At 40.3% G+C, this 20,618-nt stretch overlaps 1 protein-coding gene across 4 annotated transcripts in view; it reads left to right on the forward strand.

The window, feature by feature from the left end:
* Positions 1 to 16,557, forward strand: part of CCDC169 (coiled-coil domain containing 169) — a 30,642-nt gene extending 14,085 nt beyond the window's left edge. For all 4 annotated transcript variants that reach the window (XM_068141377.1, XM_068141638.1, XM_068141469.1 and 1 more), the window contains 4 exons: positions 11,014 to 11,112; positions 11,817 to 11,870; positions 13,991 to 14,067; positions 16,436 to 16,557. In XM_068141377.1, the coding sequence (XP_067997478.1) occupies positions 11,014 to 11,112; positions 11,817 to 11,870; positions 13,991 to 14,067; positions 16,436 to 16,538 (333 nt within the window). In that variant the 3' untranslated portion in view covers positions 16,539 to 16,557. The remainder of the gene's footprint in view (positions 1 to 11,013; positions 11,113 to 11,816; positions 11,871 to 13,990; positions 14,068 to 16,435) is intronic.
* The last annotated feature ends 4,061 nt before the right edge of the window (positions 16,558 to 20,618 follow it).

Below are 20,618 nucleotides of genomic sequence, written 5' to 3' on the forward strand. Positions count from 1 at the left end.
AATGCTATCCTATCTTTACATGAAACCTGGAAGTATTTTGGAGAAGATTCTATAGTATGGTCTGACTGCCTAAGCAGTATACTGCCTCCCCAAAGACTTCCCCATCCTAGTCCTTTTGTCTTACCTCAGAAAAGTGTTTTGGACGCCTCCAAGAGATCTTTTCACAAATTTTCATCTCCTTGTCATAGTATCATAGTGTCATAGTATCATAGTATCATTCAGGGTTGGAAGGGACCACAAGGATCATCTAGTTCCAACCCCACTGCCATGGGCAGGGACACCCCACACTAGATCAGGCTGGACAGAGCCTCATCCAGCCTGGTCTTAAACACCTCCAAGGACAGGGCCTCGACCACCTCCCTGGACAACCCATTCCAGGGTTTCACCACTCTCATGGTGAAGAACCTCCTCCTCACATCTAGCCTGAATCTCCCCACCTCCAGCTTCATTCCATTCCCCCTAGTCCTGTCACTACCTGAGATCCTGAGAAGTCCCTCCCCAGCCTTCCTGTAGGCCCCCTTCAGATACTGGAAGGCCACAATGAGGTCACCTCGGAGCCTTCTCTTCTGCAGACTGAACAGCCCCAACTCCTTCAGTCTGTCCTCATAGGAGAGGTGCTCCAGCCCTCTGATCATCCTTGTGGCCCTTCTCTGGACATGTTCCAGCACCTTCACATCCCTCTTGTAATAAGGGCTCCAGAACTGGACACAGTACTCCAGGTGGGGTCTCACCAGGGCTGAGTAGAGTTGTTCCTTGTAGTAGCCTTGCTCAAACCAGCAGATTATTTTATTCAAACGGCTTTGTGATATTTCCAGAGGCAGAATGAACTTTGTTTTTCAAAGAAAACAATCAGGGAAAAGTCTTGCAGTCAAGTGACTTTATTAGCTGGTTATTCTCAAGAATTCCTTAGCAATTGACTGGGACCCTGGCATGTCTTCCAGAGAAAGTCCATAAAGAAGCAATCTCCAGCCTTTTTCAGTCCTACCTGGAGCAATATTAAGTGAAACATTTCAGAGTCAGCAGCAACTTCTGTCAATCTGAACGACATTAAAGGAGGTCTCCATTTTAAGTTCCTTGTCCCCAAATCAGCAGATAACCTCTGTAAGTGATTCTGTGGAAACCGTGGACATGAGCACTTAGGGTAGCAAGGCTGCACACATATTAAAAGAGCCTGAACTTTCCAACAAGTCTCTAGTCTGATTTCTTTATCCTGGCCAAAGTGATTAACTCGTTTTCTTCAATCCCCACAGCCAATGTCTGATGTGAGGAGGACGCAAGTAGCTCACTGCTCGGTCAGGTTTCCAATACGAGATGGTGCTAACCACAAGGGGGCACTTGGCATTTAGACAAGTACTGAGAGCCTTTCTTCACCTGCGCGGAAGCCCTGATAGAATTTAGCATATATATATATATATGTGTTTGTGTGTGAGTGTATATCTATATATATATATATATAGATAGATAGATAGATAGATATATACACACACACACCCCAAGTCCATACTGTATGTACAATTAGGCCAAATAATTTTTATGCATCAGTTTGATTTTTTTTTCAGTAACATATAACTAGTCAGTTTATTGATACCAATTTAAAATCAAATTCTGTTACAGTCAAACTAAACACGTAGTGTTGCATTTTGCTCTTGATGAGTGTAAAATAATACGTTAAAATGTTCAGCTAAATCAGCTGGTGAACATCAGCTCTGAGTGTGGAAGGAAGGGAAGTTATTTTGTAAACTTCATTTGACTTAAAATGTCAAACAGAATGGGTTGCAAAGGCTTCTCGTGTTGTTGGGATTTGCTACACAACTGACAGATATATTGCTACTGTTCTAACTCATGAAAACAAAGTTAAAGAGGATTAGAGCTGAAGCAAATTGCCGTGAGGATCAATAGTCTGCATGAGCTGGGCTCTGATGAAACCAAGTTTGAACCTCTTGATGGTGTAATGGATTTGTCACCTTATCTGTTGTGAAATGATTGATAGAAATTGTTGCCATTGATAGCAGGGCAAAGAAAAATCCAGAATGAGAGCAACTAATGTGGGTGGCCTTTAAATTCAGCTGCAGTATCGTTCTGTATAATTTAATTTTCTGGCAAGTGTTAAGCCAAATATGTAACTTCAGGCAATTGTAAAGGAAATGGTGTGAAAAAAAGAACTGGAGTATTGGTGTTCCCTTTGTGAAACTCTGGGCTTCAGTCACTGCTGCACATAAGACTTAGTGTATCATTACTCTGAGAGTGAATCTTGCTAAGCTCTACAAAATTCTGTTATATAAAGAAATATTCACTTAATACCTCAGTGTGTCTTTTAGCTTACCAGCTCTCTCAGAGTGGTTTGACATGGACAAGTTACTGAAAACTAAAGATCTTAAATTCAGGTTAAATCCCTTAGCCAGCTTATGTCTCCTTTTCACCAGTATGTTGTCCAGCTATTCAAGGCTTCATAGGAGAAAGTGTAATAAATCTAACTTAAAAACAAACGAACAAACAAGCAACAAAAACAACAAACAAAACCAAACCCACAGCATTTCAATGTTCAGTTAAACAACTTCTAAAAAGCTTTTTCAGAATTTATCTTACTGGATGTTCCTGGAGTATTTTTTTGGGCAATTTTGCTTTCTAGGGCAGTGCTACATAACTGGAAGGCTCCTTCTGGTTCTCTCACTGCTCCTTGCATTGTATTGAGGTTTCTTTTTTTCTGCTCCAAAAACTCTGCTACAATTCTGTTACTGTAAGATGTAAACTCTGTTTTCTGTGAGCTTTTGCTTTTGAGTTGTTTTACTGTATTAAGCACTAAGCTGATCGTACAACCATGAGCACTGAGAATTGAATCTGTTTCAGTGAGGTTTCTTTCTGCAGAATTCAGGAAAAGCAAGTCCAGCTCTTAATGATTTGGCTGAGTTCGTAGTCTGATGTTTCTCACTTCTCGATTTGTATTGTATTGCTAAAGGCTTCAGATACAGAAGGTCTCGGCTAGTTCTTCAATTACTGTCTTCACAGTAGGAATGGGAGGAAAAAAGTCTTTGCTAAAGTGGGTGTTCAGAACCTCTTTGAAGTTTTACTACTTAAAATTTTCTTATGTCTATTTTTAAATTTTTATTTTATTTTATAGTTTCTGAGGACTTGGAGAGGCCTTTCAGTTGAGTAGGAACACCTTTGTCACTGGACTCCCAAAGTAGCTCAGTATTGCCATACTGACCTCTACATCATCAGTTAGGTGCATTCACCCAAGAATAGAAGTGAGAAGGCTAAGTTAGTGTCCTATGTATCCTAGGTATTAACTGGAAGAAAGGCAGCTAGACTGGGATTCACAACTGAGCATGTAATAGAGATGGAAGAGAATAGGGAGTTGGTAAGAAATGCCCCAAGAATAGTGTCTGAAACCCCTCCCAAAAATAGGCATGACCTTGCAGCCTTTCTCACTTATTCCTTCTCCATCCATGTAATTTCTTGTATTTCTGACTGATTAACATCCTGGCTCTAAAAATTATCTCAGGAATAGTTAAGAATAATGGCAAGGGCACACTTAGGATGTCAGATGGCCGTGGATTCAAGCTCGTAGGGTGGCAGAGGACTAAAATATAACTCATCCAATTTCTTTGTGGGTTAATTTTGAGGCTGTTAGACAGAGAGGATTCCTTCCTCCTGTACTGTGGGTGGAGCATGCTTCTCAGGTTGTGCCCTGTTAGGGACAGGACCAGCACAAGGCTTTGCTTTGAGATTCTGTAAAGGCTTTCAGCAGCATACTAAGCAGCTTCATTAAGCTTGTGCTTATGGACAATCACAACAGCAACAGCTCATATACCTACCTAAGTTAGGTGACAGAGCCAGATAAAAAGAACGTAAGACATTGCATAGGGTGCTTTGTTAGCATTAGGATGTTAAATCCTGCCCAATGTGCAATTTAGACTGTAGTCTCTTTTTTGGTTTGGGGCTTCATTTTCTAATCTGTGAATTTGGAGTAACTTACAATTTTCTTATTTCACAGGGGAATTTTAAGCATAGGTGCATTACAAATTATGGGGTACCCAGACACTGTAGGGTTGATGACTATATACTTTAGTCACATTATCAACCTATTTCTGCCTGCTTGCTCATCATAAGATGTGTACTGTACCGTTTGTTTGTTTGTGGTTGGATGAGAGCCTTGCTCCAGAGCTGAATTAATGGCCAGGCATCTGCCTGGACCAGCTGCATTGGCACCAAAAAATAAACAGTGGTTCTGAAAAGGTTGAATGGAAGAAAGATCTAAAAGTAGTTTATTTTGTAGGTGAAAGAAATCAAAGACATTAGACAAGTAGCATCATTGAGGAGATACCAAGTTGCTCTAATGTAACAGCTTTAACACTGAGTCTTGTCAACTTATATAATAACACTGATGGACAGTGTAGTGAGGAAAAAATAGTGGGCTGTAGATTTATATAAAACAAATCTGGAGTGCAGCATGAACTTCAGTATTTACTGTATTTAAGCTTACTGTGGTGGTACAAAATATGTGGTAGGTGGTATGAATATGTCACATGGTTATAGTCTTTAATGTACAGTCAGGTCAAGAGGGAAAAAAAAATTAGTTTCCTAGCTTGACAGTGCTGAAACCTTCTCTGTCTTCTTTAGTGCTGTACAGACACTGATATTGTATTGAAATAGCACATGACCCTACTGGAATTTAGCCAAATCTTCTCTTTAATCTGCAGCTTACTTTTCTCCTTGAATTGGCCAGTGGTGACTGTACTGACTGTATCAGGACAAAGATTTAATGTGTCCAACATACTAATGCTTTAATTAGGGGGAAAAAGTAAAAATCAAACCAAGAACCCTTGATTTTTTTTCTTGTCTCCAGTGTGTCTATTATAGCAAATTAAAGTTAATAGCAGTTCAGCCATGTGTGAAACATTCTTGAAATATATAGCTCTTCTGTATCATCTCTTTTGGGTTTTTTTGGAACAGTGGGAGGGGTTATACTCTCTTAGAAACATGTTTTAGAAGTTCTATGCCTTTTGCCATGTTCCAGCTAAATCTCATCTTCAAAGGAAATCATTCCTAGGGAAATCTCAGTAACAGGCAAACGTGGGTTTGTGGGGAAAAAAAACCCACACCAAAACTAAACCAAGTCAAATAAGTAATGTATTTTACAGAAAATTATGAAAAGAATAAAAGATTAATAATCTGCAGATGACAGAAAGGAGAAGACTGGAGATTTCAAACAGGCAGATGTGAAAGGCAGATGCATAAGCTTGGTGCCATTGTTAGGATTATCACTTTACACATCCAGAAAATAGAATTACTTAGTGATGCCTAAAGTCAAAGATGCAAGTTTCAGACCTGAGTTGAAAATACTCATAGTAGAATGACACAGTCTTTCATGAACTGATCTGACCAAGGTACTGACTGAGACATGGAAAACACAGTTCTAACAATAAAATGAAGGAACAGAATCATAGAACTGTTGAGGCTGGAAGTGATCTCTGGAGATTTTCTTGCCCAGCCCCCTTACTCAAGCAGGGCCACATAGACCCATCTATCCAGGATCATGTTCATAAACAGGAAATGTTTAACATGTCTAACAACCTCCTTGGGCAACCTGTTCCAGTGCTTGGTCACACTCACAGTAAAAAAAAAAAGTGGTTTTTCAGGTACAGTAGGAACCTCCTGCCTCTGGTCCTGTCACTGGGCACAACTAAAAATGGCCTGGCTCTGCCCTCTGTGCACCCTCCCTCCAGGTAATTATGTACATTAATAAGATCCTTCCTCAGCCTTCTCTTCTTTAGTCTGAACAGTCCCAACCTTCTTAATCATCTCATTGGAGAGGTGATCCAGTCCCGTAAGTATCCATATGTACTGTCCTTGGACAGTAACCAGTATGTCCATGTAGCTTTTGTATTGGAGAGGCCAGAACTGGGCACAACACTCCAGATGTGGCTTCACCAGTGCCACCAGTAAAGGGCAATGCTTGTCTAGTGCAGCCCAGGATAACATTTGCCTTCTTTGCAATAAGGGCACATTGCTGGCTTGTGTTCAACTTACTGTCCACCATGACCCAAGATCCTTTTCTACAAGGTTACTTTCCAGCTGAGAAGCCTCCAGCATTTATCAGCTCATGGGGTTGTTTCTTCAGCAGGACTTTGTTCTTCATAGTCAGCATCATGAGTTTCTGTCAGTCCATTGTTCCAGCCTGTTAAGGTCCCTCTGGATGTCTGCACAACCCTCTGGTGTATCAGCCACTCCTCTTAGTTTGGTGTAGTCTGTAACCTTCCTGAGGGGACACACTGCCCCATCATCCAGGTCATTACTGAAGATGTAAATCAGGATTGGACCCAGTATGATCCCTTATGGCTTAAATTAGGTTTTGGGATTTTTTTTTTTTTTACCATTAGGAAACATTAATAAATTCTCTGAGAAATTGACCATACTTCAGTATTGTCCTGGATCTAAGGTTTTCATGATAAAGAGGGAGAAAAAATCCAAGAAGGAAGAAGTTGAGAGTATCTGGAGAAAGTGATATTATTTTCCTTTCCATGTTTCCAAGGAAAATCTGGTAAGTAAAGGTATTAAAAAGCACTGAAGTAATTAAAAGAAATAACTGATTATTAAAACAATGGTCAGGTAGTCAGTAGAGGAAGTGAAAGGATACACCTATTCTGACTAGGGAGATACCTGAGGCAGAAATAAATAGAAGGAAAAATTCTGAAAGAGATACCTATTTTACACAGAAGGCCCAAGCAGACAAATGGAAGAACCTGACTAGCCTGAAATGTACTAGCATTGATAATCAAAACATAATGTGCTACCAAGTATTAGAAGGTATGCACTTGTCAGGAAATATCAAAACACAGACATATGTGGCATATAGCAGATGTGAGGGACTTTACTGCTATTTGTTCCTTCTTCCTCATCTTTGGCCACAAGCTTTGCTGTCTGGTGAGGAGGGCTTTAAATTAGAGTTGCTGGGAGAAGGGATCCTCAATCCATCCCACATCAAGGGCAATGACACTAATAGGCACCTTGAGCCTGGAGTTGGACCACAGGGTGGGAAGAGAGCACCTGAAGTACAGGATAAGGGAACCCCAGTCAGTAAATCAGCTTCAGTGGAGCACCAACTTAAATGCCTTTACACTAATGCACAGAGCATGGAGAACAAGCAAGAAGAGCTGCACACCCATGCATGCCTGCATCAAATTGGAAAAGCATGGACTTAAGGGGTAGACTACTCACTGGATAAAGAATTTTCTGGATGTCTGCATTCAGAGAGTTGCTGTCAACAGCTCAATGTGGACATGGGGACCAGTGACAAATGGCATCCCTTGGGATTTGGTAGTGGGACCAGTGCTGTTTAACATGTTTGTCAGCAATATGGACAGTGACATTGAGTGCTCCCTCACCAAGCTGTCTGGTCTGTTGTCACACAGGAGGGAAGGGATGCCATCCAGAGGGACTTAGAGTCAGGCTTGAGAGGTGGATCCAAGCCAAACTCATGAAGTTCAACATGGCCAAATGCAAGGTCCTATACCTGGGTCAGGGCAATCCCAAGCAGAAATATAGGCTATGCAAGAGCAGTCTTGAGGAGAAGGACTTAGATGTGTCAGCTGATGAAAAACTCAACATGAGCTGGCAATGTGTGCTTGCTGCCGACAAGGCCAACCATGTCCTGCGCTGTATAAAAAGAAGTGTGACCAAAAGGATGAGGGAGGTGATTCTACCTGTCTGGATAGACTGGATATTAGAAAAAACTTCTTGACAGTAAGGGTGGTGAGATGCTGGAACAGGTTGCCCAGAGAGGTTGTTGGTGCCCCCTCCCTGGAGGTATTCAAGGACAGGTTGGGTGAAGCCTTGAGCAAGCTGTTATAGTGGAGGCTGTCCCCACCTGGCCCCCTGGCCTCCCTCTGGTTCCCCCAGAGACCAGGGAAGCTGCTCCACTGTCCCCCCCCCAAACCTCCTCCCTGCTGTACCAGTAGAAAAAGAGGAGTTGAGAGGAAAGAATGTTAGTTCTTATCTTCAAGGCCAGCCAGAAGCGTTATTATCTCCCCAGCAGAACAGCCAAGCTAGAGAAAGAGAAAAGGAATGGGGATGGGAGTGAAATGAGAAAGATTATTATGGTACAGCTGCTTCTATACCCCAGACTTTGTCCAATGAATTTTGTTTACAATAATCTTTTGTTTTCCTTTTCACACCCAATAATGAATTATTTATATTTTTCCACTTTTCTGCTCAAAATCTGCAGCTGAAGTTTAAAGGCATAGCCTAAAACTGCCACACCAGTGCTGAGTACAGGGTCACAATGATTTCCCTGCTCTTGCTGGCCACACTGTTTCTGATTCAGGCCAGGATGCCATTGGCCTTCTTGGCCACCTGGGCACATGGCTGGCTCATGTTCAGTTGGCTGTCAACCAATACCCCCAGGTCTCTTTCTGCCTGGCTGCTCTCTAGCCACTCCAACTCCAGCCTGTAGCGCTTCATGGGGTTGTTGTGACCAAAGTGCAGAACCCTGCACTTGGACTTGTTAAATGTCATCCTGTTGGACTCTGCCCATCTGTCCAGCCTGTCAAGGTCCCTCTGGAGAGCGTTTCTACCCTCTAACAGATCAACACCTGCTCCCAGCTTGGTGTTGTCTGCAAACTTACTAATGGTGGACTCAATCCCCTCGTCTAGATCATCAATAAAGATATTGAAAAGGATTGGTCCCAACACTGATCCCTGAGGGACACCACTAGTGACTGGCTGCCAGCTGGATGTGGCACCATTTACCACCACTCTCTGGGTTCAGCCCTCCAGCCAGTTCCTCAGCCAGCACAGAGTGCTGCTGTCCAAGCCATGGGCTGACAGCTTGCCCAGGAGTTTGCTGTGGGAGACAGTGTCAAAGGCCTTGCTGAAGTCCAGACAGACTACACCCACAGCCTTCCCCACATCAACCATGTGGATCAACTGATCATAGAAGGGGATCAGGTTGGTCAGGCAGGACCTGCCCTTCCTAAATCCATGCTGGCTAGGCCTAATCCCTTGGCCATCCTGCAGGTGCGCTGTGATTGCCCCCAAGATAATCTGCTTCATAGTCTTTCCTGGTACTGAGGTCAGGCTGACAAGCCTGTAGTTTCCTATGTTTCATATGTTGCCTATGTTTCAGTAAAGGCTGAAATAATAAAATGTAGGATAGGGAAAGAAATAGCTGATGTCAGCAAGTGCTTGAAGAGGAAATTACAGTAACCAAATCCTGGGGAAAACTTAAGGGGTTAGATATGCTTAAGTAGAAGGAAGTGGGTAATCCATGCCTTAGGAGTCTGAAAGAACTGGGTCACCACATCACTGGTCTGCTGACAAGTGGTTTTAATAAAGCTGTGGTTCATGGCATTGTGTGAGTTGGAGAAAACATAATTTTATTTTTTTTTTAAGTTTTAAGATAGAGAAAAATAATATTGCAAAACAAGACTGAAATACGACTTTATTAAAAGTGGCTTATGGCTGGCAAACCTTTTGGTGTTCTCTGCTGAGAAAATAAGATTGGTTGTCACAATAAATGTGGTAATCTTGTTCACGATGACCTCTGATGAAGATGCTATTTCACATGGGAAGCAACTAATTGATTTGGAGGAAAGGTAAACTAGTGGATTTGTTGAAGGTGTAAAGAGATAGCAAATGGAATATAGTAACAATGATCAGTGAGGGAGGCTGTTCTGAGAGTATAAACAGAGTACTTCCAGGACCACATTTAGGACTAATCTTAACAATTAATGCGTGACTTTGATACACAAAACATAATTAGATTAGGGATCTAGATGTTGTTTATAAAAAGGATGACTAGATCATTTAAAATGGGATTAAAATTTAATAGTGTAGACCAAACAGGAAATAGTGAACAAATAACGTTATGAATTGAGAACTGATTACCTGGACACAGCTGCAGGGGAGAATCTGGGTATTCTAGCTGATCCCATGTTGACTGTGAGCCATCACCATGCAGCTGTGAAAAAGGACATGCTCTCAGTATTACTGGCATTGTTCAAGGCCATGAGATGGCTTCTGGAGTACTGCATACTGTAGTAGAGTTGACAACAACACAAGGTTAAGATCCAGCCTGGTGTACAAGAGGGTTACTGTGATGATTAGATGAATGGGCAGCCTGCTGTGGGGTAGACCATTTTTTAAAGCTCCATTTATTTATCCTAGTAAAAAAGATGTTCCTGGCTCTGTCAGTATATGCTGGGGGCAAACACCAGAGTGGAAGAAGAGGAGTTGTCTTTAAAAAAATATGTTTCAATCTAATATTTTTAAAAAAATAAAAAAGGACTGGAAGAACAAGCAGGTAAAAAATGACCCTGAATACGCTAAGACCAGGAATTTAAAAAGCCATCTACTATTAGAGTGCCCCCCCAATAAAAGTATTTGCTGGATGGATAGGTCTATTTATGAGAGGGATTATAAAAAGCAGTTTCCTGCTTGGGTGTGCATTCTACCTGCACTACACAGCAGACAAACAGCTGGCCAATGCCAGTAACCAAAAATGGACTCTACCACTGTTATTCTAGCTCATCCCAGCTATAGATGAGACAGATAGCTACACACCTAAGACAGATAGTCTCTTCATAATGTACTGCTTTCTAGCAATGTTGTTTGTTATGAGTTACCTTTGACATCACATGTGCCTCTTCAGCCAGTCCAGTAGTTCTCTCTGCAACTGATTTGAAAATGGGTGTGTAAGTGAAATCTGAAATCTTCTACTTAGAAGGAGCCATCAGCGTGAACTTTAGTTCAAAGCAAGGAGCAATTTTGGCTGGTCACCACAAGCTGACTTTGCTAATTTACCAAGAAGCAAAAGTGTGGAAAACCATATCTGCAACATGTAGCTGGTTGCTGTTATCTCTGCAGTGTGCCAGCTAAAATCATGTAAACAAAAGTGCACAAGAAACAAAGAGAATGACAAACACTACAATACTTGAAGAATAGAGACTGTAGTGATGATATTTTCTTACAGAATGGAAATATTTGTAAAACATTGTTTATTTACTGTAACCACAGGATGCCTTAAAGGAGGTTCTTAAACAACTAGAAGAAAAGAAGAAAATTCTCCGGAATCAGCTAAAAGACTATGAACTTAGACTGGAACAAGAAGCTAAGGTTTGTAATTGCTCTACACCTCTAATCTACGAAAGCTATTATATTGTCTGACAAACAGCCAATGCGTGGGGAATGTATATACGTAGAATACATAGAATATGTAGAATAAACCAGGTTGGAAGAGACCTTCAAGATCATTGTGTCCAACCCATCAACCAATCCAACCCACCTAAACAACTAAACCATGGCACCAAGTGCCCCATCAAGTCTCCTCCTGAACACCTCCAATGACGGCGACTCCACCACCTCCCCAGGCAGCCCATTCCAATGGGCAATCACTCTCTCTGTATAGAACTTCTTCCTAACATCCAACCTGAACCTCCCCTGGCGCAGCCTGAGACTGTGTCCTCTTGTTCTGGTACTGGCTGCCTGGGAGAAGAGACCAACATCCGCCTGTCTACAACTTCCCTTCAGGTAGTTGTAAGAGAGTGATAAGGTCACCCCTGAGTCTCCTCTTCTCCAGGCTAAGCAACCCCAGCTCCCTCAGTCTCTCCTCATAGGGCTTGTGTTCCAAACCCCTCACCAACTTCCTTGCCCTTCTCTGGACTCGTTCCAGCAAGTCAACATCCTTCCTAAACATGTAGAATAGTTCCACAAATTACATCACTGGATAAAAGCTCAGCTTTGTATTTGTTTCTTCTGTATGATTCAACTTCTAAAATATTTTGCTTAATTGTACCCTATACCCCTTATTTTAACTGTAGGCTTACCACAAAGCTAATGATGAGCGGCGCATGTGCCTCTCAGAGGTCTTACAGGTAAGACAAATGTGTGACTCAATAATTTTTTTAAATCCTTATGCTTTCTTAATATAGCAATAGCATATGTTAATGCTATTAGGTCTGAGTCTTTTATCTCATCTACCAAATCCATAACAAAAGCTGCAGTTTTATTTTAATTTTTAAGAGCAAGAAACTGAAATAATGCTACTAATTATTGTCTTTAGTTGAGAAAGCTGAAGGAATTTTCTGATGCTTGTTTGCCCATCCATTAGTCACAAGACCGCTAGGCTGCTTCAGTGTTTCAGCTGAACAGTTGAACCAAACTATCAGCAGTAGTAACACCCACCTTAAGGAGCAATTCCTCTCTTTTGTATTTCTCAGGTTTTATTTCAATGGTCAGTTTGCCAGGCAGCTCAGATTGTCAGTACAGCACATATTTCAATTAAAGTTATGAGACAAGGAATAAGATACCTCATTTTGATGAAATCAGAGGTTACATTTTATTGCTGCAAATGGCAAATTACGTTGTACATAAAAGTTGATATTACAAACTGGAGGAACCTGTCAAGGAACTTGTGAAGATTTCTAGTACTTCTTATTCTGAAAGTGTTCTTAATTCCTAAATAATGTAAAAGTAATAGCTTAGTCTGATGCTCAAGAATGACTGAATCCCTGTTGTAGCTAACTGGGGTGAAAGGCTGTAATTAGCAATGTTTTCATGTGTAGGCACAGCGGGCAACTAATTCTCTTTTGTGGGAAACTGATTCTCTTACATTGGAAAATCTGAAGGAATTGCTAAAACTAATTTTTGAGCATGAAACCAAGAAAAAGCCCAAGAGATGCCCATGATAACTGTTAATATCTTTGCATTAACATTGAAACTGGGAGATGCTGAAGGAAGTAGGAAATAAAAGATGATTTTATTACTGATCATGCTAGTAAGAGGAGTGTCTATGTTCAGCTGCCTAGAAAAGCAATTAAACTAAAATATTATTTGAAGTAAGGCACATGCACTGACATGTCACTGAAGTGGGACCAAGATTTTCCTTTGCCACTCAAGGTAGTTACTGCATTATATTTTCAGTAATCAAGTATTTGCCTACGTGATTTCAGAATCTTATGAGAGCAAAATAATAATATTCAGATTAATCCCCTTGTTTTTACTTCTCTGCATATTAAACAGCCAATCTAAAGTAGTTGTAGAGGGATCCTCTGCAATCTGCAGAGAGAGAAGCATGCTTAAAGTGCATACAATTACACCTGTTTTTAGATCAAGATGAAATTTTCCAGGGACTTCTCTGTCCCTCTTGCTGAGCTGTAAACCAAGCCTAGGTGAGTAGTTTAGATTAGACCCCTACCTTTCACACTTCTAATCTAATCATGGCAGTCAACCTAATCATGGCTAACTGTTGACTGCTAAAGAATCATAGAATCATAGAATGGTCTGGGTTGGAAGGGACCTCTAAAGGTCATCTAGTCCAAGCCCCTCTGCAGTGAGCAGGAGTATCCTCAATTAGATCAGCCCGCCCAGAGCCCTGTCAGGCCCCACCTTGAATATCTCCACGGATGGGGCCCCAACCACCTCCCTGGGCAATCTGTTCCTTGACCCTCATAGTAAAGAATCTTTCCCTAACATTCAGTCTAAATCTGCTCTTTTCTAATTTGATGCCATTGCCTCACTGACTGTGTGGTCTCTTCAGTTCCTGACTTTGATTTGATTGCTGTTTTTATATTTTGAAATCTTCCCCTGCTTTTAACAACTAATTTTATTGAACTTGCTCCAGTCCACACTCTTTCAGCTGTATTAAAATTTTGCTGTGACTATAATTGGTTTTCTTCCTCATTCAGGGAAGTATGTTAGAAATATAATGATTCTTCATTAAAAATGTGGAGTTACAGGCTGCATGACCAAAAATATGCTGCTTGAAATAACATAATCTCTGCTCATCCAGGTTAATAAATGAAACTATTTTTGCACAGCAAAGGATTTTGGCATGTGTTCAGTTACGCAAATCAACAAGGCATCAGTATAGTATGTGCTTAAAAGTACTTTGTGGCAGTAAGACACATGGGCAGTAGGTCCCCATTAGTTTTACTTCCTTAAGTGTGAATGTGGTTATGATTTAACTTGTTTCCCAAAAATTTGACTATTGCAGACCTCAGCTACACTTAAAATTGTTGAAGGGCAAAAACCAGATGTTCTGACAGGCAAGAGAGAAAACCAGACGCTGAGGTAAATTTCCTTTCTATTCCCTCGGTTTCCTAGTTTATTATTTTGGGCAAAATACTACGTTTTGAATATTGCACCCCTTTGTTCTTGGTAAATATCACTGAGCAGAATCCTGCTTGTAAAAGTGACAAAGTGTTAATCTTAATATGTTTAATACTGCATTTCAATCAGTTTGGTTTAATACCAAGTATGCTGCACTATTGAAAATACATATATTTATGTGACCTTTAAAAAATTTTACAACACTTGTAATGTTCTGCTCTTCCAACCTGTGTTTAAAATGGATCCATTTTTTTTTCTGTATTACTGCAGTGTTGGGAGCAACAAGTATACTCTTCAGTCCATTAAGAGTAACTCAAATAATGCCTTTTTTGGTCCTTTTTAGCCAATACAATAGCGATTGTAAAGCTTTTTGTGGATGATAATGTGAGTGATTTTAGATTGCAACAGATAAAGGCTTCATTGCTTAAGAGATTTCTGTTTAGTTATATGGGTTAGTAATTTAAATTTTAAAAGAGCCCACCTGCTGTTGTACAAATAAAATGAATTTCTGATTGTAGTGTTTGTGAGAGAGCTTGAAATTGAAGGAGATTGTTGTGGGTTTTTTTTTTAACTGAAAGGAAAATGTTACAATTATAAAGAACTAAGAATACAGGGAATCACATCAAAATGTGTTGGACCTACCATCCTACCTCCAATGGCCAGAAATAGATGCCTACAAAAGTGTGTAAGCAGGCAGATACAATATTTGCTTTTGGAACTCTCCCAAATACTTTATTTTTGAGATTACCTGAGCTAGTATAGTTTCTGTTTATTTAATGTCTCACAGTAAATACTCTTCCATGAACCCACTTACCTATATTATTGAAATGAGCATTCACAATACATGTTGGGAATATCTGAAAATGTAATTAATTAATTATAAGCATGAAAATACGTAGACGTGTTTGCTTACCAGCTTTATCCTTTCATTCTGTGTAAGCACAGAAGCACAGGATTTCATAAATTGGAACAGTGGATTTTCATGCTTCAGAAGGGAATATTAGTAGAATATGAATTAATGTAGTACAATATGGATTAGACTCCATAACTGAAGTTTCTCTATATTGAAAAAGCACTGTATGGGTCTGAGATACCCCCTATATAGGCAGTGTGTTGCTCCTGACCCCAATAATGTTTAACATGGCTCATGGGGAGGTCAGGAAGCTGGAACTAGGAGAATTCACTATCTCTGCTGGGAGATTAAATATCATCACCCAGATATTGAGACTCAGCACTGACATGTCCTAAGTTCTGCCTGCTGCAACTCATGGAGCTGAAGAAGCTGCTCAGAGAAGGACTTAGACTTGGGGATCTATCCCTCCCCTCCTCCATTGGAGGATAGCACAGCCAACAAGGCAGCACCCTTCCTCCACAGACCCAAACTGTCTTGGGGGGTGGTAATATAATTCCTTTCCTCTTCTCTCTCCCTTTTCTCTCTGTCTCTCTCTATTTTTTCTCTCTCTCTCCTTCTGATCCATCTACTTTATTCTGTTAATAAATAGCCTTGCTGTTCATATTTTGGCCTCATTTGTGCCTCTAATTTCATAACACAGGAATATTCAAAAGAACTGAGTCTCTTTCCCTCTCTGGACCAAGACAGTGACATTGAAATCCTGTATATTGTTGTTAGAGTACTATGTAAAGTGCTGTCTGTCCACTGTAGTAATGAACAGGAATAGGAACAAAGGTATGTTGCATATGAGTAGAGATGCATGCTGCTTGGTCATGAGAATGACCTTTCCAATTTGTCTCCCTTGTGCCCTGGAGTTATGTTTACATTCCCATTACTGATTTCTCTTAAAACATCAGGATAAAAACAGCTCTTGTAGGTTTCATGTAGATGATGTACGTAGCTATCTGTGATGAGTACAACTTCAGAAGTCTGCTGGTGGTATTTCCACAGTGAGATCATAGGCTCAAGACCACGGGTCTCCACAGTGGAGTCCTTGCAAAGATCTGTTAACTACATCTACATAAAGTGGCTTTCCATTTCCTAACAGGGATAATGTAACTACTGAAAACATCTCCTTAGCCAGTTATCATTCTTTCTGCAAATGATTAGTATTCTGTTCATGTTCTTCAAATGCCATCATTTAGGTAACAGGAAGTAGTCAGCAATCATGAGATGAGGACTGAGTTTGCATGCATAATAATTAGATGCTCTGCTAGCCTGCAAACCCAGCAGTACACTTGGTTTTTTTTTTCCTCTCTCAGGTTTATTAATTCACAATAGTAATCAGCTATGCAAATATAAAAAGTATAATTTCCAGCAGACAAAGCTTACAGGGAATGTGAAGCTTGGTGACTAACTTCATCCATTTCATTTCAGAGGGAGATGCAGTGTACCAAGAAACCCGAAGATGGTTAATCCTCAAAAAGGATCAATTAATAAGACTGCAGGAGTGAAGCAGCTTCCCAAACTAAAGCACTGATTTAATATCAATGCCAAGAATGTCCATCACTTTAAAAAAAAATTTAAAATCTGAATGTTTCTAGATTGAAAATGAATGTGCTTGTGCCTTATTATAACACCAAACACAGACTGGCATGTCTTTTGGCAGCCTTAATCTAAGCATTCCTCTGCCAATCAGAATTGTTCTTCCAGTTGCCAAACCTGTTCTGGTGCTTGCTGACTCTTTCATTCTGGTTCTCATCAGAGATTCTGGGTGTCAAGATGTTGGAAGCCTTGGAGAACACTGGAACGCCTTGGAGAGTGCCTAAGTAGATCCTTGAACTCTGACTGCACAGCAAACACTGAAAACAAACAAGCCTCTAACATTTTTGATCTCTTAACCAACAAGAAAAAGGCAGACTGATATAAACTGAGGTATTATCTTGCCACTCAAAACACTAACTCTCGGAAAAAAATCCATACAGCACAGACATGAAAGAGAGATTCTGAAGTAGTCTGATGTTGGTACAGCTGAAGATGCCTTTCATTTGGCCCTTAAAGAGATCAACAGTGTAGCTTACTAGCACATCTGATTTCCTACATGATACCATACAGTGGAGTCCCTTTACAGTTTAACATTATTTTATATTTATATAAAAACTTCTCTAGCAGAGAAGACAAAACACTTCCAAATCTAACATTTTTAAGAGCTGGCTTGCCACAGGTACTGTGTTTGACCACCACTTTCTGTCTGCATAATTTAGAAGCACAGCACCATTGCCAGCTACTTTAGGCACTAGTAATGGGTAGAAATGGAAGGAAAATAGAGCAGTTTTTATTACGAATTCTTCAGAGTCTGTCACATGGAGAAGTTGTTTCTTTTAAACACTATATACTGCAATGATTTTGAACCAGGGCTAACCTGCCTGCTCCCCCAAAACAAGAATGATGGAAATAGTAACACACAAAACTGAGGGTTGAGATAAAAGAGATAAAAATAACGTAAGATATCATAATCACAATACATAATTACCTTAGCTAATAGCCTAATTAATAATACAATGCATGATTACTTTAGTTTAGTCTATTTGCAAAAGCAGCACAGTGAGATACAGGGGAAAAAACAGCACCAAACAGAAAACCAAAACCAGTGCTACCGAACCCCCACACATCTTGCTGACATCCCTGTGGAAAAAAGCCAACATGCAAGAGCCTGGAACCCAGAAGCAGCAACCAGAATAGGAAGACTCCCATGTTGCAATCTGAACTTCAAGTCCCACAGTACTTTGTTCCACTTAGCACTTTTGGTTTTGAAACTGGCCTGACTGCAGCATGGTATGAAGAACAGCAGCAGATTCAACTCAATCTATGACATTATCATTCCTAATATTGGCTGTTGCTATTTGAAAACTGAACTCTCAGGTGAACCTTTGTAGCCACAGTCCAGCTTCCATGAAAGTCTCCAGGCATTCTTCAGTGACACTGACCCATCTATTTTTAGGGTCTTTATAAAGTAATCTCTTCAGTGAAAGTAGAAATATTTTGTATTTTCATTTTCAGGTGTGCAATTATTGTTGCAGTTTCATTACCTACAGTTTAGTCATTAAAACTTTGGCAGATTTTTGTAACTGATGGTAGGAAAAACATTTTGGTAATGAAGCTTCCAAGCCTCTGTGTTACATCTTAAAAGCTCTTGGCAGAGCAAACGTGATTGATTGCCCAACCTTTGATTTTATTAAGAGCATCCCTAGCTCTTTGCAGTATCTATTAAAGCTTTTTGCCTCTTTAAGAGCAGTACTAATAGTTGCTTATTATTGGCAGCCTTAAAGTGAGGTTGTAATTAAACTCCTTTAAAAAAGATCAATGATGTCATTCCAAAAACCAGAGAAAGAAGACCTCCAGTATTGTGCAGCATATTCAGTGTGCCACCCCCACCCCCCCCCTTCCTTTTTTTATTCTCTAACATAATACAAGATTTATTTACAGATCCTTCTAATATTACCATGATGCACCTGGTATCATTCTTTCATAAGCAGAGTGGTCTGCCTGGCCAATTTTTTCCTCACAGTCACAGCTGAAAGCATGGCCCAGCTGATTAGGTTAGCACTCTTCTGTTCCTGTTTTTCATCTGGAGAACTTCCAGATTTTGCTTGTGCTGGCATTTGCTATTCTGGAGGGAAAAGCAAACAAACAAACAAAACCCCTAAACTTGCCATAATGGTCCTATTGGCATAAAAGACAAGAGACATCTGCAGTAGTGAAGAATATCCAGTTCTTGGCTTCATGCAGCAGACATTTACTACTGCTGTCTCTAAATCAAATGTGAGTAAACGCGTTCAAGTGTGGTCCCTGTAACACCACAAAATAAGTGGAAGCATTTCACAAATACAGCAGAACACACCTATTCACAGCAGGAGCTTTCAACACTTCGCTCCTGGGTAGTCCTTACTGAGGTCTTAAAGCCTAAGAAGATACATTTATTGGTACAGGAGTGACCTGAGGAGAGGAGCAGACTGTGTCCTCCTTAGTCCCTGATTCAGATTGCCAGGAAAATATTAGGATGTGAAACTCAGTAGCATGATAATCAAGCTCTAAAACATTTGTTTGAGCATTCCAATTGTGTGCCCATTGTTTTCTGTGCAAAATCACAGTATCACAGGATGTTAGGGGTTGGAAGGGACCTCTGGAGATCATCTAGTCCAACCACCTTTTACTCTACCCTTTAAAATACTGGGCTTTTGATATTCCTTCTGCCTTTTTGTAAATAAGGGCATCCTAATGGTTAATTTTGATGACTCAAGTTTCTTTGCAACAGCAGAAAGATAGTTTTGGCATCAAAAGTGTTGTGGTTTTCTTTTGGACCTGAATAAAACTTTTACACAGCCAACTTTCCCAAATCATGTTGGAAATTTTTGGTTTGGTGGTTTTGGATGGGCCAGTGTTTTGGAATTCCTAAATTTTTCTTGTGTGGACTTTTCTTGCTACTATTCATAGATTCATAGAATACCAGGTTGGAAGGGAACTCAGGGATCATCTGTTGTGCTGTGCCATTGGGTTTGTTTACATTTGCAGCAATAAACAGTTACATGTCTTTGCTCAATATCTTCTGCATGGATAGCATGTATATATATATATATATATGGAGTAATTAATCCTCCAAAGCACAGTCTGTGCTATTACTCTCATTTGAGGCATATAAGACTGAGTCACGGAGCTAGTTTTATTTAAATTAGAAATGAGAGTGTAGTGATGTCTGTTTTTTACCTGAATTCATGACAGTGATCTGTAATGTTGCTAATCATCAGAAGGAAAAGTTTGTCTCCTCAAGTCTGATTATGAATAACCTTTATTTAGAATAAACCAAACCAGGTTGGAAGAGACCTTCAAGATCATCACATCCAACCCATCAACCAATCCAACCCATCAACCAATCCAACCCACCCAAACAGCTAACCCATGGCACCAAGTACCCCATCAAGTCTCCTCCTGAATACCTCTAATGACGGCGACTCCACCACCTCCCTGGGCAGCCCATTCCAATGGGCAATCACTCTTTCTGTATAGAACTTCTTCCTAATATCCAACCTAAACCTCCCCTGTCTGTGTACATCATATTCTAAACAGTGGGAAAATCTGGGAAACAGAACCGCTGACAGGTGTGGTCAGTGGATGAATGGAGATGAACATCAGAGAGAGATAGGATTAGAGCTGAAAGGTTTGAATCAGGCCAAAATTGACAGAATGCAATTGTGATTCCAGGTGTACTGGTTGTAGTTTCCCTTTAACAGATGGGCTGAGAAAATTGATATCCCAGCTCCTGGGACTTGAGAGTCAGGTAACTCCACTGATTTCAGATGATTCATGATTATGAAGTAACTATGGCATTTCAATATTTACCCATATTGTTGCTGGAAAATACGAATTAAGGAATTCAAATGCTGATAAGAAGATATTTCATATTTCCCAAAACACCTTTCTTTGTTAAGTTTCCTAAGTTAAGAGCCTAATGAGTCATGATTTTTCTTTTTAATAAATCAATATAGCTGCACTCTACTCCTCTGAAAGAATAAAATTGTTTACTGGATAGACACTGACTGTGTGGCTAATTATTGTGTAATTA

This window comes from Melanerpes formicivorus, unplaced genomic scaffold (assembly GCF_026170545.1).
Source record: "Melanerpes formicivorus ecotype bairdi unplaced genomic scaffold, bMelFor1.0.p_v2 SCAF_1, whole genome shotgun sequence".
NCBI classification, from domain to species: domain Eukaryota; kingdom Metazoa; phylum Chordata; class Aves; order Piciformes; family Picidae; genus Melanerpes; species Melanerpes formicivorus.